The sequence below is a fragment of the Macrobrachium nipponense genome, chromosome 8 (genome assembly GCF_015104395.2).
Source record: "Macrobrachium nipponense isolate FS-2020 chromosome 8, ASM1510439v2, whole genome shotgun sequence".
NCBI classification, from domain to species: Eukaryota; Metazoa; Arthropoda; class Malacostraca; order Decapoda; family Palaemonidae; genus Macrobrachium; species Macrobrachium nipponense.
Window position 1 is genome coordinate 52,288,286 of NC_087203.1, and position 16,602 is coordinate 52,304,887.

General features: G+C 37.3%; 1 protein-coding gene across 5 annotated transcripts in view; it reads right to left on the reverse strand.

Moving 5' to 3' along the window:
- Nucleotides 1–10,718: 10,718 nt before the first annotated feature.
- Nucleotides 10,719–16,602, reverse strand: part of LOC135222777 (uncharacterized) — a 298,504-nt gene continuing 292,620 nt past the window's right edge. For 3 of the 5 annotated variants that reach the window (XM_064261037.1, XM_064261038.1, XM_064261039.1), the window contains exons 6-7: nucleotides 11,354–16,185; nucleotides 10,734–11,164 (exon numbers count right to left, since the gene is read on the reverse strand). In XM_064261037.1, coding sequence (XP_064117107.1) covers nucleotides 14,931–16,185 — 1,255 coding nt within the window. In that variant the 3' untranslated portion in view covers nucleotides 10,734–11,164; nucleotides 11,354–14,930. Of the gene's footprint in view, nucleotides 11,165–11,353; nucleotides 16,186–16,602 lie in introns of all 5 variants that reach the window. The other 2 variants (XM_064261041.1, XM_064261040.1) reach the window with 2 other exon arrangements.

Sequence of the window (16,602 nt, forward strand, 5' to 3'; positions counted from 1 at the left end):
AACCCTCTCTGCGTCATTCAGCCTTTCATCATAAGCCTTCTCGCCAGGCATCGTTTTCTTCTTTCTAACTCTTTTCAGTGGCAATTCTGTCTGCACCTCCAACTCCAAATCTGCGTTCTCTTATCTTCTAGCTGTTCATTAGCCCAACAAACAAAATTATCTGCAGCCACCTTAATACCTCCAAAATCTCTGTTTATTTCATCCAGATTCTCTTTAGTAGTAGCAACCATTCTGTACGCAGAGAGAATATCCATCCTGTTTATTTGCAAATATTTCGAAAGGGGAGTAGTTTGCTCAAGTATACGAAGAAATATTTGAGCAGGCAGTATGGTTTCATATTTGAGTAGTGATTCAATGTATGCTTTGGCTTTGCTGCGAACATCTGATTTCATATTTTCATGTTCTAGTATAGGGCATTATCAGGCTTGCCAAAGTTTCCAAATATTTTTCTTAAAACATTATCTTAAGCCCACCAGCGAGTTTCTCCGATAGGAGAGAAGCGTTGATGGCGAGAACTTTTGTTTTCATTCACCTAAATAATCATTCGCTTTTAAGGTTCTCTGATAAAAACTGCAATATCATTCAATAAGTTGAAAAGCGAGGCACTTGCTATTACTGCACCAGTTGTTTCTGCCAGTACTAAATTCAAAACATGTGCATAACACCATACATGAACTTGATTGGGTGAATGGGAAGAAAGTAAAGCAGAGAATCCCCTAAAATGCCCCTGCATGTTGGAAGCTCCATCTGTGACATTACCAATGCAATTGCTTACATCCAGTTCAAGTTTTTTTGGGACATTCTTCAAAATTTGAACAAAATACTCTCCTGTAGTTGCTTCACAATTCACAACTGCAACAAGTCTTTCATGAATAACATCTGTGACATACCTAAGAACAACAGCACACTAGGCCTGCGAGGTAATATCCTGTGTTGTATCAATCTGCACAGAGAACATTCTAGTTTTACGAACTTCATTAGCAATGGATTCCTGAATAATCTGCTGAATTGTGCTTAAAATATTGTTAACAGTGGTCTTAGACAAAAAGCTGACAAAAGAACCTCTGCCCTTTGACTTGGTCTGCTGCATTCTTTGCTCTTTTCCAAACATTCAGTTAAGTGGTCTTTCATGCATATATCATATTTTCCCAGGAGAATTATCAGTTCTAAAAAGGTACCATGGTCAATGCTTGGATCATCCAATGTATAACAGGCTTCTGACTGTGTACCACCTATAACTAAGCCCCCTCTTCCCAATGATTTTAACTACATCAGTTATTCTTTGCAATACCATACGCCTCTTTCTAACTTATTCTCTATGTAGCGATATTTGTTTGCCACCTAACAAATGCCTTATATCTGACTCAGAAGCTCTTAGAAAATATGCCTCTGCACAGTGCTTGTGTAAAGAGCTTTGCTCGTGTAGCTGTACTCGTTGATGGACATGCTTCCAATCATTCATTCTGCTAATAAATATATTCTTGTCAGTAGTATTAGCAGAAACAATACAGATGTAGCAATATAACATGTGACTTTCTTCACTGTATGAAAGGGAAATTTGAAAAATTATGGATAATCGTCTACATTTTTTGGTCTCGTAAAGTACTCCAGCTCACTAGGTTTTTCTTTGCAGCATGCTATTATTGATGTGCCCTGACTTAGCTGGCCTATTTCATGCTCATCAACCTATAAGAAAATAGGAAAGCCTGTCATAAATAATGAAATAGTATAACACTAGTTTTCTAAACCTGCAGCCTGCTATGGATTTGTATATACATCAGGAGTGCCTCCAGGTCATTAGCAAAATGACCTTGATCTTATACTATAAATCTCCTGCATTTCTTTCATCTTATGGAGGGTTTGATTACCCTGAATTTGGGCAGGCTCAGGCTGTATGTGTAAGAAAAATCTGAAGTATTTGCAAATGCATATGCAGACTTTTTTTTGGGGGGGGCTTTAAGATAAGGTAAGCTATACAAAGTTAGGAATATCCTATCTATACATGCTAGAGAATTATGACAGGGTAGTAAATATGGCCTAACTTTTTTAAATTACTAAGATATTCAGATGAGTACTTACTTTACTGGCACTTGCACTTGTAGTGGGCCTGTCATGGACCGGATGCATATTTCCAAAGTCTAGAAGAGTTTAGGAATGGGGAAAATTAGGACCAATCAAAGCGCGTGGAGCTGATCCATGACGTCACAAGCCACACCTTTTAGCTACACTCGGTCTCATAGCCATTACTGCCAGTCACAATGCCGAAGAAAATCTCAATTTCACAGTTTACGGCTTGTATGACCTATACATTTTAGTCAGATATATCTAAACATAATGAATCAAGATGGTAAAATTGATGGTATATGACCTTTAATTAGCACTACAGACAAGAGGCCAAGAACTTCGCGGCACTTCGAGTCCCATCAAGAATCTTGGACTTTGAACGTGACGACTTTAAAAGCATGGAGCATGGAACGTTTTTCAGGCGTTACTGCCTGTTGTTTCAGGCTATAAAAAGGTATTATGTACTGTACTAAAATAATAACTGCCTTATGCTTAAATGGAATGTGGAGGATACAATTTTGATGACAAATTTATGCACTCCGTAGGGGGATAGTGCCATCAGTACACCTCATTCGGTGCAATTTAGGTATTACTTAAGGTTCTTTGCAGTGTCCCTTCGGCTCCTAGCTGCAACTACTTTCATTCATTTTACTGTTACCTCCGTTCATATCCTCTTTCTTCCATCTTATTGTCCGCCCTCTTCTAACAATTGTTACATAGTGCAACTGCGAGATTTTCCTCCTGTATAACACCTTTCAAACTTTTTACTGTCAGTTTCCGTTTCAGCGCCGAATGGCCTTAGTCCTTAGTTGCCCCAGCGCTTGGCATAATGCCAAAAATCTATATGTAAAAAAGAAAGCAAATTTATGCACTTAATTTAAGGCATACACTTGGCCATTGTGTGTAAACTTGTATGAAAATAGTAGTATACGTACACATGTTGAATATTTGTATAAAATTTTCTGTTGAAAGAGAGTTGGAAAAAAGTGTCATCCATATTTATTTTAAAGCATATCGCAATTCTAATAAATTTATGCATCAATTCTGCTCTGGTTCAGCTTAGTAAAAAGTCTACTGTAACTCCGTAAATAGTTAGTACTATTCTGTACTCCTATAATTGCTTAAAGTATGACATACTAATGAAATACTCATTTCAATTCTTTGCAAACAATGAATGACAAGTACGAAAGGTTTACTAAGAATATTAAATAAATTAAATAATCAGTGTTTTCTTTGTACACAATGAATTTTAAGCAAAAATCACATAACGGCTTGCTAAAGATATTCAATACTGAATTGTGTTATCACTTTTTATTTGTTTGTACATAATGTATGAAAAGTAAAAATCAAAAGCAAATAATGTTCAATAAAAATCTTTAAATATTTTAACACAATGAATGACAAGTGCCAATCGGGTAAGGACATATGGAAGTTTATATGAAAACGGAATCCACCTCAAAAAGGCAGTTTTACCACAGCTTATAAAGTACCTGCACCTTGAAAAACATCTGCATTCAGATTAACTGCTGACAGGATGAGTTTGTCAAGTAACTATATTTGGTAACAGTAGGTTAACTTAGATCACCAAAATAACAATATCGTAGGTTTCCTTAAATAATTTAACGAATGAAGCTGATACTGCATCTCTGTAAATAGTAGTGACTGTATCAGTCTGATTCCTGTTCATGGCCTAGTAATGACCAGTATATTGCTTTTATACAATGCACAGTAATGTGCATTGCTACGAAATAGTATATGTCCATAGCAATCTATAGTGTAAGCCTACTCCCTCTCTCTATTTTCCCCTACAAACAGGTCAGATACCATCATTTTTACCATCTTGTATATTGTTTGATTTATCCCATGAGTTATCGTAACTCTTTATAAATGGCTTTAAACATGCATTTTCAAGTATAGAATTTAGAAATTCACAATTTGATAATATTATTTACCAAGAGGGAGAAGCCAATAACGCATAATATATTTCACGGTGTATCTCATTTGAAGAATATATTCTTGTTAAATTAGTGTTGTATCATGTTTAGATATATCTGACTAAAATGTACGTGACTGGCTGCAGTAATAGATATAGGACTGAGGAAGGAGCGAAAAGGCGTGGCTTGTGACGTCATGGATCAGCTCCACGCACTTTGATTGGTCCTAATTTTCCCCCATTCCTATACTCTTCCAGACTTGGGAAATATGGCCCCCGGCGGTACTACTCAAAGTCTGTTAGGGGGTACGCTCTCCCGGGTTGTTAGGGTTATGGTCCTGGCCGCCCACTTGTGGACAGACATGACACATCTACTCTAGTTTCGATGGTAAGCTTATAAGAATGGATTGACTTTCCTCACTGCAAAATGGAATAGGCAGATACTTTCCTGATGTGTCTGAAGGAAACTTAAAGCTAATTAGAGACCATTTCCATATGGAAGTTGCTTTTGTTAATGATGCTATTAGGGAAGAGTTTACTGAACTTGTGAATGGCTCCAGTGGTTGTGATCTATTTGTGAAAAAGTCTTTGGTCAGGTTCTGGTGTAAAATATCTAAATCACATCCACATGTCGCAGAAGAGCCTCCTCTCCGTTCTCAGTTGATTTTCCCATCAATGGAGTATCTGTGTGAAACTGGGTTTTCCAGCTTACTTGTCATAAAATCAAAACTAAGGTCTCAAATGAATGTGGAAGCCAACAAAAACTGCTCCGCGGCTGACTAGGCTAGTTGATGAAAAAGTTTCAGGAATGTCATTAACTCCTTTAGCTGCTGATGTAATAATAGTAAATTTTGTTTTTGCAACTCAGTACCATTGTGAGGTCCAGACAAAGAGGCAGGTAGCACAGTACTAAAGATGGCTGCGGACGGATATGTAGCACCCGACCAGAACAGAGAGAAAACTGGGTCGGGCCAGCTGATTTGTGTTTTTATACAGACATACATACATGAATATTTATGGTTACAGTTATTAGATACATATGATTTATATGTCGGCGGCGAGGCCGGAGAATGCTCTACAGCATGGTATAAGTTAAGTGCAGCTACAACAATTATGTACAAGATTATATGGAAAAAGCGTTGTCCTTACACCATAACCTTGAAAATTTACTGCATAGAAACATTTAAATAATTATAAAAAAAATCTTTATTTTTTATGGAATCCTTTGCATTTACAATAATACGGGTTATGTCAGGAGAGTGATGTACTTACTTCCCTTCAGCACAGTACTTGCGAATATATACAGTGGAATTTTTTTCTGATATTGTTTTGCTTTCTTTGTACGAAGTGGAGGGGGTACATGACTGACATTAAAAATACCCGAAATGGTACGAGGTGAAAAAAAGGTTGAAAACCCCTAAAGGCTAAATTACCCATAGGAACCATAATGTACATGAAAAATAACGGCTTAGGGCCGATTTCAGAATGAAGGAATTTAGGTAAACTCGAAGGTTTAGCTTTATTACATATATTTTACTACTCTACTAGTGTTACTCTGGATTAGGTAGTACACCTGAGGGGTGTTAAAGAACGTTCGTATTCTTAAGTAAGATGAATGTAGCAAGGCTATACTCGCTACTGCAGAACTTGGAAGGCCGGAACTGATCGGTCTTGATGAAAAAGAACAGCGGAGGTTTGATGAATCCCTGAGACACACATCACAAAAGTCCACTCCCCACAACAAGGCACATGATAGATCATCTCCAAGTAAATTTGCAATGCAACATAAATACACAAGCTAAAGACACGTGGTCGGGGCTTGCTTGGACAAAAGACCAAACACAATCACTTCTGCTTGGCTTACATTACTGAGAAATCACAGGGGTGTAGAAAATGGGTTTACACAAAAGGTTACATTGCGTCCCGGTAACAATAGCAATAATATTCACAACAGGGATGCTTAATTGTTCAGAGCACTAAGGGGGGAACTAAGGACAATAAGTAGCTTGTAGCAATGAGATGGAAATCACAGTAGTCGAAATAGAATTGATTCACTGCCTGGAACCATCACTTAACACATCACCTTACAATAAGGTGACCAGATTTCCGAGACAAAATCCGGGGACATTTTCGGTTCAGAGGAACAAAAACCTCCAAAACATGACGTGTTTTTGTCATTGAAAAACTAAAACGGGGACACTGCAGCCCTTACTATTCACAAAGCAGCGTTCATAAGTTTCTGTCATCCTATTTATCCTAAATTGCATATAAATTGGATGAAAATTCAATTGATTAAATCAAAGTAGACTATAATTTAATGACTAAGAACCAGTGATTGAACAGAATTCAAATTATATCTACGGGCAAAGCACCGCTGGATGGCAGCTGGCGGGAATTGAGGCAAGGGGGGAGGGAGTCAGGGACGTGCATGACGATATTGACGATGGTTGGGCGGGAAATTTGGTTTTATGTTCTTGGAAGGTCATCTCGCAAATTATGCCGTGCAAAACTGTTTATCATTTCCTTAGTTATATACACTGTACACTGTGCAGTACGAGTAGTACGGTGTGCAGCTATGTATAGTTTGGTTGACATTTTCATTTTTTTTCCACCTGTATTCCAATGTCGGATCTTTCAGTCACAGTGAAAACTGGGGACATTTCCGGGGACAGCAGTAGCCGGGGACAGGTCACTGAAAATGGGTTTCCAGGGACGTCTGGTAACCCTACCTTATAACCGGATTTGTCCTTCTTCAATGGCGGCAGTGATGGAGGGCACACAATGGACATTAAAATAACACGTGTCTTTCGTCCGAGGAATGGAAGGGGAAGGGGGGCTGCCAGGTGACGAAAGTGATCCAAGACCAGTTTCTTCCGCTGCAGTAATAAATTACATCAGCCTGACAGAAGCCAGATGTGCATCCAGGCTGCACATTTCCCAAGTCTGGAAGAGTTTAAGGATAGGGAAAATTAGTACCAATCAAAGCGGGTGGAGCTGATCCATGACGTCACAAGCCACGCCTATTAGCTCCCTTTTACTGCCGCCAGTTACGATGCCGAAGAAATATATACTTTCTTCTCAATTTCACAGGTTACCGCTTGTATGAAACATACATTTTAGTCAGATATATCTAAATATAATGCAACACTAATTTAACAACATCTTCTTCAAATGAGATACACCGTGAAATATATTATGCGTCATTGGCTTCTCCCTCCTGGTAAATAATATTTTCACATCATGAATTTCTAAATTATATACTTGAAAATGCATGTTTAAAACCGGTTATTTATAAAGAGTTGCGATAACTCATGGGATGAATCAAACAACATACAAAATGGTAAAAATGGTGGTATCTGACCTGTTTGCAGGGGAAAATAGAGAGAAGGACTAGGCTTACACTACGGATTTCTATTTCGAAGTAATGCATATCACTGGGCATTGCATAAAAGCAATTAACAGGAATCAGACTGATATAGTACCTACTATTTACAGGGACACAGTATCCACTTCATTCATTAAATAATTTCAAGAGCTAATGTGCCCTTATAGAAACCTACGGTATTGTTGTTTTGGTGATCTAAGTTAGCCTACTGTATCGTAGCTAATCTGAATACGGTTGCTTTTCAAGGTGTACTTGATAAGCTGTAGTAAAAAATTGCCTTTATGAGCTGGATTCCGTTTTGATAAAACTTTCCAGATGTCCTTACCTGATTGGTCCTTGTCATTCATTGTGTACAAATATATATAAAGTTTTTATTGAAAATTTTTTGCTTTTGATTTCTACTTTTCATACATTGTGTACAAACAAATAAAAAGTGATATGATTCAGTATTGAATATTTTTAGCAAGCCCTTACGTGATTTTTGCTTAAAAATTCAGAGTACAAAAAAAACCCTGATTATTTCATTTATTTAATATTCTTAGCAAACCCTTCGTACATGTCATTCATTGTGTACAAAGAATCAAAAGAAGTATTTCATTAGTATGTAATACTTTTAGAATTATAGGAGTACAGAATACTACCTATTTACGGGGTTACAGTAAACTTTTTACCAAGCTGAACTAGAGAAGAACTGATGCATAAATTCATTAGAACTGCGATATGCTTTAAAGTAAATTTGGATGACACTTTTCCCAAGTCTTTCAACAGAAAATTTTATGCAAATATTCAACATGTATTAATTTAAGCCAGGTATAACGGTAGTATATAAGTATACTACTATCCAAGCTCACACTCAATGGCCAAATGTATGCCTAAAATTAAGTGCATAATTTTTTTTTTACATTTAGAATTTTGGCATTATGCCAATCACTGGGGCAACTAAGGCCATTCAGCGCTGAAATGGAAATTGACAGTAAAAGGTTTGAAAGGTGTTCTAAGAGGAAAACCTCAAAGCAGTTGCAATATGAAGTAATTGTTAGGAGAGGGTGGACAATAAGATGGAAGAAAGAGAATATGAACGGAGGTAACAGTAAAATGAATGAAAGTAGTTGCAGCTAGGCGTCAAAGGGATGCTGCGAAGAAACTCAAGTAATGCCTACATTGCACCAAATGAGGTGTAATGACAGCACTATCCCCCTACGGACTGGATAAATTTGTCAACAAAACTGTATCCTCCACATTTTATTTAAGCATAGGGCAGTTATTATTTCAGTACTGTACATAATACCTTTTTATAGCCTGAAACAACAGGCAGTAACGCCTGAAAAACGTTCCATGCCCCATGCTTTTAAAATCGTCAATTTCAAAGTCCAAGATTCTTGATAGGAGTCGAAGTGCCGCGAAGTTCTTGGCCTCCTGTCTGTAGTCTGTAGTGCTAATTACAGATCATATACTATCATTTTTACCATACCATCAATTTTACTATCTTGTATATTGTTTGATTCATTCTATGTGTTATCACAACTCTCTCTAAATGGCATTAAACACTCACTTTCATGTATATAATTTAGCAACTCCCGATGAAAATATTATTTATGCAGTAAATATCGACTTTGCGAGCAGGAATTAAGAGGACTGAGCACTATTACCAAGAGGGAGAAGCCAATAATGCTTAATATATTTCACGATGTATCTCATTTGACGAATATATTGTTTGTTGAAATAGTGTTGAAGTTTGTTTAGATATATCTGACTAAAATGTATAGGTCATACAAGCCGTCAACTGTGAAATTGAGTTTTTCTTCGGCATTGTGACTGGCAGTAATGGCTATGAGACCGAGTGTAGCTAAAAGGCGTGGCTTGTGACGCCATGGAGCAACTCAACACGCTTTGATTGGTCCTAATTTTCCCCATCCCTAAACTCTTCCAGACTTGGGAAATATGCCGCCGGGGGTACGCGTACCCCATCTCAGATCCGTTGCAATTGCAGAGGAACCACCAACGTAATACAAAGTTGATTTTGATTGCCAATTGTTTCTCTTTTTTCTCCTTTTTGTTATTGTTAACACAGGTTTGAATTAAAGGCCAACTGTAAAAAAATCTGTAACTAACAGAAGTATAATATGCCTGTTAGTTTCTATGCATCCACAATAGCAGACTTATCCACCTTTTATTGTCATCGTATCTAATGTATCAATTTTACTCAGCACTACGAGTACTTTATTTAAACAACATGATCTTATATTTTGTGGCATATACTTATTATTGACTTATTATTGACATGCCTCCAAATTCTATGCAGTTAAATCAAGGGTCGATATTTTGAGCATGTGGAACATTTTTATAATGCTTCATTAAAAGCGCATATAGTACAGGTTTTCTATTAAGGAGGCACAGGCTAGCCAGAAGACGTGGTCATATTTCCTTATATTTCGGGATATTAGGTAATCTTAAAAGCGCTTTGTAAAACATTTAAATGATACCCTAATAAAGTTGGGTGTAAACATTCAAGGGATAAGGAAAGTTTGAAGCAAGTGTTCAAATTCTGTTTGGAACGTGACCCTGAGACGTTTTTGGGGGCAAATGGACAAAAGATCCTTTTGACTCAGTACTAATATCTCCCTTTTGGGTAGTACTTTCATCGCCTGCACTTTCCAAGGCCAAGGCCAGGGAGAGGGAGGGAGGGAGAGAGAGAGAAAGTTGAAGGGCAGAATTCATTGCACAAAGCGGGCTTTATATTTATATTTTGCTTGACATATATATGGGATTCAAGATTTCCAGTATTTTTATATGCTCCAAGGACTTCTCATATTATACATGAACAATAGACACACACACACACAAAACCTTGAGAAAAATATTTATTGTAACAATTTAAATATTTCTGACTTATAACTTTTATTCAGGACTTTCACTGAATTTTCATTTATTGAAATATATGTCAGTGACTTAATTGCGATCAATACAATTTATTAGAATGTTCTAGTAAAAAATCCAGTTTAGATATTTTGCTTAGCATATTTGGGGATCAAGATTTTCAGTATTTTCATATAGTCTAAGAAATTCTCATATACGTGACTAAGACACAAAAAACAACCTTAGAGGAAATATATATGTAACAATATAAATATTTCTGACGTGTAACATAGAAAATTATCTCTTAAAAATATATAAGTCAGCGACTGAATTGCAATATATAAATCTATTAGTGTTCTGAAGTATACTAAATGAAAATGCATGTTCTAATTTGAGTAAAAATTGCATTTTAGATTTTTAGTATTCTTGATATGCTTTGAGAATGTCATATATAGATAAATATGACCCTGAATACAACAACAAAAAGATGTGTAGGGTAATAATATAAATATTTCAGAATGTCAACATTTATTTTGATATTTACAAAGTTATTTCAATTTAATTTATGAAAGTATGTACAGGAATGTTCTATTGCTTCCTTGTTTTATATCATTGAATCTCTCCAATCAACTGAGTCTGCAGGGGAGTTGACTCATCGCAAAGGTGATGTCGTTGAGCCTTGCAAGCCATGGTTCCCCTCGGACGGCCTGGGCGAGTCAGGCTCTGTAATAAAGCTTCGTCACACCTCCAGTCCAGGGACCAGGTAGGGAGGGCCTCAGGTGTCACAGTCTTCTTGATCTGCCTCATTCGTGGTATTAGGAGTTTAGTTTTTTATCAAAATTGAGTTGTGCAACACACAAGCGGCCAACACCACGGGCTCGATACGGTCATGGCGAAGATGTATAGGGATGTGAAACACTCTGAATCTGTGGGAGACAAATGAAAAATATTGATTTAGTTGCTAGATGGTATACGAAAAGTATTTCAGGTTAAATACGTATTATTTCTGTAGAAAAGAAATGATGTGCAGAAGGTGTTTCATACTAATACGCTTTTAAGTTAATTAAACAAGCAGACCAAATAAAGACAGTATAATATTTGTGAACAATATCTACCTGTTTGCTAGTATGCCAATGGCATTCTCCACTGTACGTCTTGCCCTGCTCAGTCGATAATTATAGATGGGCTCATGTGTTGTCAGATTTCGTGCAGGGTATGGTTTCATCATATAATTCTTCAGAGCGAAGGTTTCATCTCCAATGAAGAAATGAGGGACTGGGGTTAATCTTCAGTTTCGTTTGGCAATCTTTCAGGGGCAGGCAGATTGGCTTTCTTCTGATCAAGCATTTGGCAGAGCTGTATCTTGGCAAAGACACCACCATCAGACTCGGATCCTATGGTACCTACTACATCGACGTATAGGAACTTGTATTCAGCGTCAACAACTCCAAGTAGAATTTCCTATGGTTGAAGTAATAAGTTCCTCTTTGCAGTGGGTTCTGGATTCTGATGTGTTTCCCATCTACTGCTCCAAGGGTGTGTGGGAAATTCCAGCGATCTTCAAACCCACATGCTACTTCCTTTCTTTGGTGTGGGGTCGTGGGTAACTGCATCACCTCATCTCCATACGCAGTCACTAAGGTCCTACAAGTTTCAGGCACAATACCGCAGATTGTATTGGAAGCTACTCAGAATTGGATGGACAGGTTCTTCTTGGATTCTCCAGTTGCAAGGAAACGAAGGGTAATTGCAACACGCATGCCTGGCTCAATGGGTCTTCTCCAGAATGTGAGGATTTTCTTAGTGTATGTAGGGCGAGACCTTTTCAACAATTTCATTGAAAAGCTCCTCTGTAATCCTGGTAAAGTTCTGGCATAGTCCTGAAGTTTCAATTGCCAATTCTTTCATCAAGTTGTTGTAGTGACCTTTCTCCTCTCCTCTTTGTTAGTAGGGCCACACCCAGCATCTCCTTTTATGTTGAGTGGGTTAAGTGCTTACTGGGTAGAAAGGCTGTGAGAGCTGATTGAGGAGGGTTGGGTGGCCTTAATGTGCGTGCAAGCTTTTGTGATTGTTATTGGCTTGAAATCAACAGTCATTATGCCTTGTTTTGTTCATTGCTTCTGAACAACTGAGAAAAATATATCATAGAATTGTGTGTGACACACCCCTTCTCACTTTCTTCCAACTTCCTGCCTCTTATGGAAAACTAATGCTGAAAATTCATTTATGAGGGCTTCAATTTACGTACAAAATTATTTTATTATTAAATAGGCTTTTCTGAAGTTGAACAGATTGAAATAATACATTGGTATAAACTGCCCATCTGTGTTGTGTCATAATGTGTGTGCCCCTGTATATGTACACTTATGTATAATGTTGAGGTAAACAACATCGCGCACTTGACATTGTTTGTTTGCCTTTCTCTTTCTCTCTATGAGTTATTCTTATATGGTATGGCATATGAAAATTTATTAATCCTTGCTTGTCCAAAAAACATAATCATAGTCAACTTAGACAATGTTATGTCATTGGGTGAAATATTGGGTAAACAGATAAGCACAATTATATCTGGGCATATTTTCACTTATGCAGTCCCTATTGAAGTCAATGGCATTATTTGCAGAAATTATCGTTCTGTTTAGACTTTGAATCAGTCTATACTACCACATTTTGTCATCAGGTAAGCTTCTCCAAAATAAATAAGAATTTCCAACATTTGCATCCATTTACTTCTTATTGCATTGGACAGTTTCCTTGGCTATTGGAGGTGCCTTTAGAACTAAATTACAAATTGACATAAAATTTTTTATTATGCCATGCTGACTTAACAGCTAATCCTTAGATGTAAAATATGCTGTCACTGGAGTGATGAATTTAAATTGGTCGGTGGGTATTATGCTCTTGATCGTAGTCTGTGCAGCGGCAAGGGCACTATTGGTGCTTCTTAAGACATGCCCTATGCCACAGCAAGTGACAGAGGGGGCCATGATTTCTGTCTCTGGCCAATAGCACCGTTGTTAGTATGTTCTGTCATAATTAAGTGAGTATTTTGTTACTTGTTTCTTCCCTCAGATTCTCACAGATGTCTTGTGATATCCTTGGAGAAGGAAGAATGAAGTCCATGTTACTTTGTATGTTTAGTGCAGGCCATTGTTGATCTATATCTACAGCTTCTGCTATTTACAGTCTATGGAACTGGCCATCTCTATGCATGATCTCTGTGCCTAAAAATAATTCTCCTAATATTGGTTTACAGTTGTGGGTGTCTACATAATGTTGGGGTGTTAGCCCTTGGTTGCGGTGGGCTAGCAATTGTTATCATAGAGTGGTAGTGGTGTGACTTATGGAGCAAGTTCTGAAGGCTTGAAGTGTCCCTTTGTTACATTTAAATTTTCATACCATGTTGATTGACTCTCAGATCTCTCTACGGAGGGTGCTGACCAGGTTTGGGCAGCAGTAGACTAGTAAGAAAAGACACTCGTTATATGTAGGTGTGGTACCGTTGGCAGTTATCCTTTTCATGGTCTTGACCTCATCCTTAAACTGGCCATGATATGCCTGGCTATAGAGTATGAAATGTTTCCTGGTGAGGTAGACGAGGTCGCTGGAGCTGGCATACGTGTTCAACTGCTATAGTATACAAATTTCAATAAGATTGCAGTTATAGCTACTGATAATAAGGAGCTGCTTAACATGTTTTAGCTTCAGAAAGAGTAGCTCTCCACAAAGAACAGTGGATAATTCCATGTTCCTTTAAAATGCAGGTTTAATAGCTCTTGTAATCAATTTAGTTAAAAGTTAAATTAAAGCTTCCAAAAGGGATAACAATTGCAGTTTTGCATCTCGCTCTGTTTCTCTTGCTATAAATCTTACGAATACTCACAGGTCAATTTTCATACCTTGTTGCTAGTATAAATTACTTATGCTCAAAATGTGAGCTCGATATACAGTTCATGATAAAGTCAGTATCCTTTGATTGAATGTGATTGAAATATTTGAAATAGCTGGGTTAATCCGCAAATACAGGTTATTAGAATTCACCAGCGATTTATGATAGCCTTAGCTCTAGTAGTTTAAGATGAGTTCTAGATGGCGTAAAGACTTCATAAATTTTTGTATGTTACTGTGCTGCAGCATCTTTTGCTATAAACCCTTTAATCCTAAAAATACTAATACCATTTATACCAGTGCACCACCTGTTGGAGAATCCCATGTCTGCAAACATTTTATCCTTTTCATTATGTGGTAGGTTTTTCCTTATCCATAAAAGTGCAAGGAAGCATTGCCTGTGTATTGGTAAGTCCTTGAACAACAAAGCAAGATAATGTTTTCTTGATGCTAAATTCACATTTAACAAAAACTTATCACATTGTGTTAGAATTGAGTGCATCTTGGTTTGTTAGTAATGTAACAATATAAAAATCACTTTGGTATGAAATTAAATACCTGTGTAAAGAGTTAACCATTTACATTGTGTGATGTATTCAGAACAACCTGTAAAGGTAGTTCTAATAAAATGTATCACAGCCTTTGTTATCAAGTAAATTATGAATTAAAATATTTGTACATCTGTTTTGTCATACAGTAGATGGTTTTGAGGAGGTGAAATATTTTTTGAAGAATGCAAATCCATTTTCATGCTTTTCGAAGTATAAATAATCATAAGTCAGAACTTTTCCTTTGCACTTGAGACTAATCTTTCATTAGACCTATCCAGTGTGCAAATGATTTACACTTCAATACAACCTCTTCTTGTACCAAATTGAAAGACATAGCAAGAACTGCTAAACCAAATAAAAGATATAAAGATCCTGTGACTAGTTTAACCTTTGCCTCTTGAGTTTCAAAGCCTAATGACTTAGCTGGAACAAAGTCGCCAAAACCTATTGTAGATAGGGTGATAAAGCAAAAGTAGCATGCATCTGTTAGTGTCCACCCTTCTAACCAATAGAATAGTAATGCACCAATGGCCAAGTAGGATACAAGGAAAGCAAAAACAATAGGAATTGGAACCCTGTTGTCAGCATCTGAAGTGTCAGGAGGGATTGGTCTGTAGTTCAAACCAAGCATATCACCATCAACTGCTTGGCCAGATATAGGATCCGTAAAAACAGTAGTTACTTCTTGGCGTTTTGGACCAAAACCACCTTTATTCATGAGAGCCATTTTTCTTGCAATTTTACTTTGCTCTAGTAATGCATCTCCAGAAAGGGTGTTATAAACAACTAGTGTTTTACCTAGAGACCTCTGAGGTCTTTGTTTATTATAATACTTGATAGTAGGCTCTTCATCTTCACTAGAGACAGATAACAAGCCACCCACAGAAGAGTTAGATTCTTGACGAGGCCAAGCTCGGCTTCCACTGCTACTGCCAGCCAAGGAATGATTTGAGGCATGATGTGCAGAAGCTATCAGTGTTGGTGACCCTGGTCGTGTAGAATGGTTAGATGGTACTTGTTCAATTAGTGCCTCAATTGCAATATTAGGCCCTCCATTTTCTCTTCTTATTGACCAAACATCAGAAGCATCTCGACCAAGAGGTGAAGAGGCTGACGAAGGAACAGGTGTATGGTGAGATGTACTTAAAGGGGATGGCCTTAATGGGGGTATCAGCAAGTCATAATCATGACATTCATTACCTGCAGAATCTGCAGAGGTCACGAGTAATCCAGGTACTGTTGTTTTAGTATATGCTGCACACTCAGCTATAACCCTGTTAACTTCTAAATCTTGCAGACTCATATGTGCATATGAAGGTCGTGGTATACGTAATGATGTTGATGCTGATGTTGACTGTGCCGAATTTTCTGTTGGTGGTCTTAGTGGATTATCAGAGCCTCTATGAATGGTTGCTGATATCGGCGGAGAAATGAGCATATTTCGGCGATTTGGTTTGTAATGGGGAGGTGGTGTGTATGGTAGAGGTTCTGCTGTACCATTTGAACTGCTGTAAGAAAAAATCGTATTAATAAATTAGACGCTTCTAATTATATTATCAAACTATGAAAGTGACTTTGAATATAAAGTAAAAAATGTTTTCAGGATTTTCATTGGGCCACTGAGGTAAAAATTATAGCACATGCCACATGCTTGCTAAAAATGCTTAACAGGCGTTTATCATGATTTTATGTCTCTTGTAGAAAGTGAAGACTGATCATTTAGTGTATGAAATTAACTTTACCAAAGATTTTATAACTATATAGAGCAAATTCAAAAACTTTAAACACACCACAGCATCACAATTCTTTTTGCACTTTAAGGTGCAGCAAGATCCCTTTTTCTTTAAGTATAATTTATGTGTACTCGACAAGATATTAGGCCGCTTTGCGTTAAATAAAAAGAATATTCTTATAATAAAATAAGG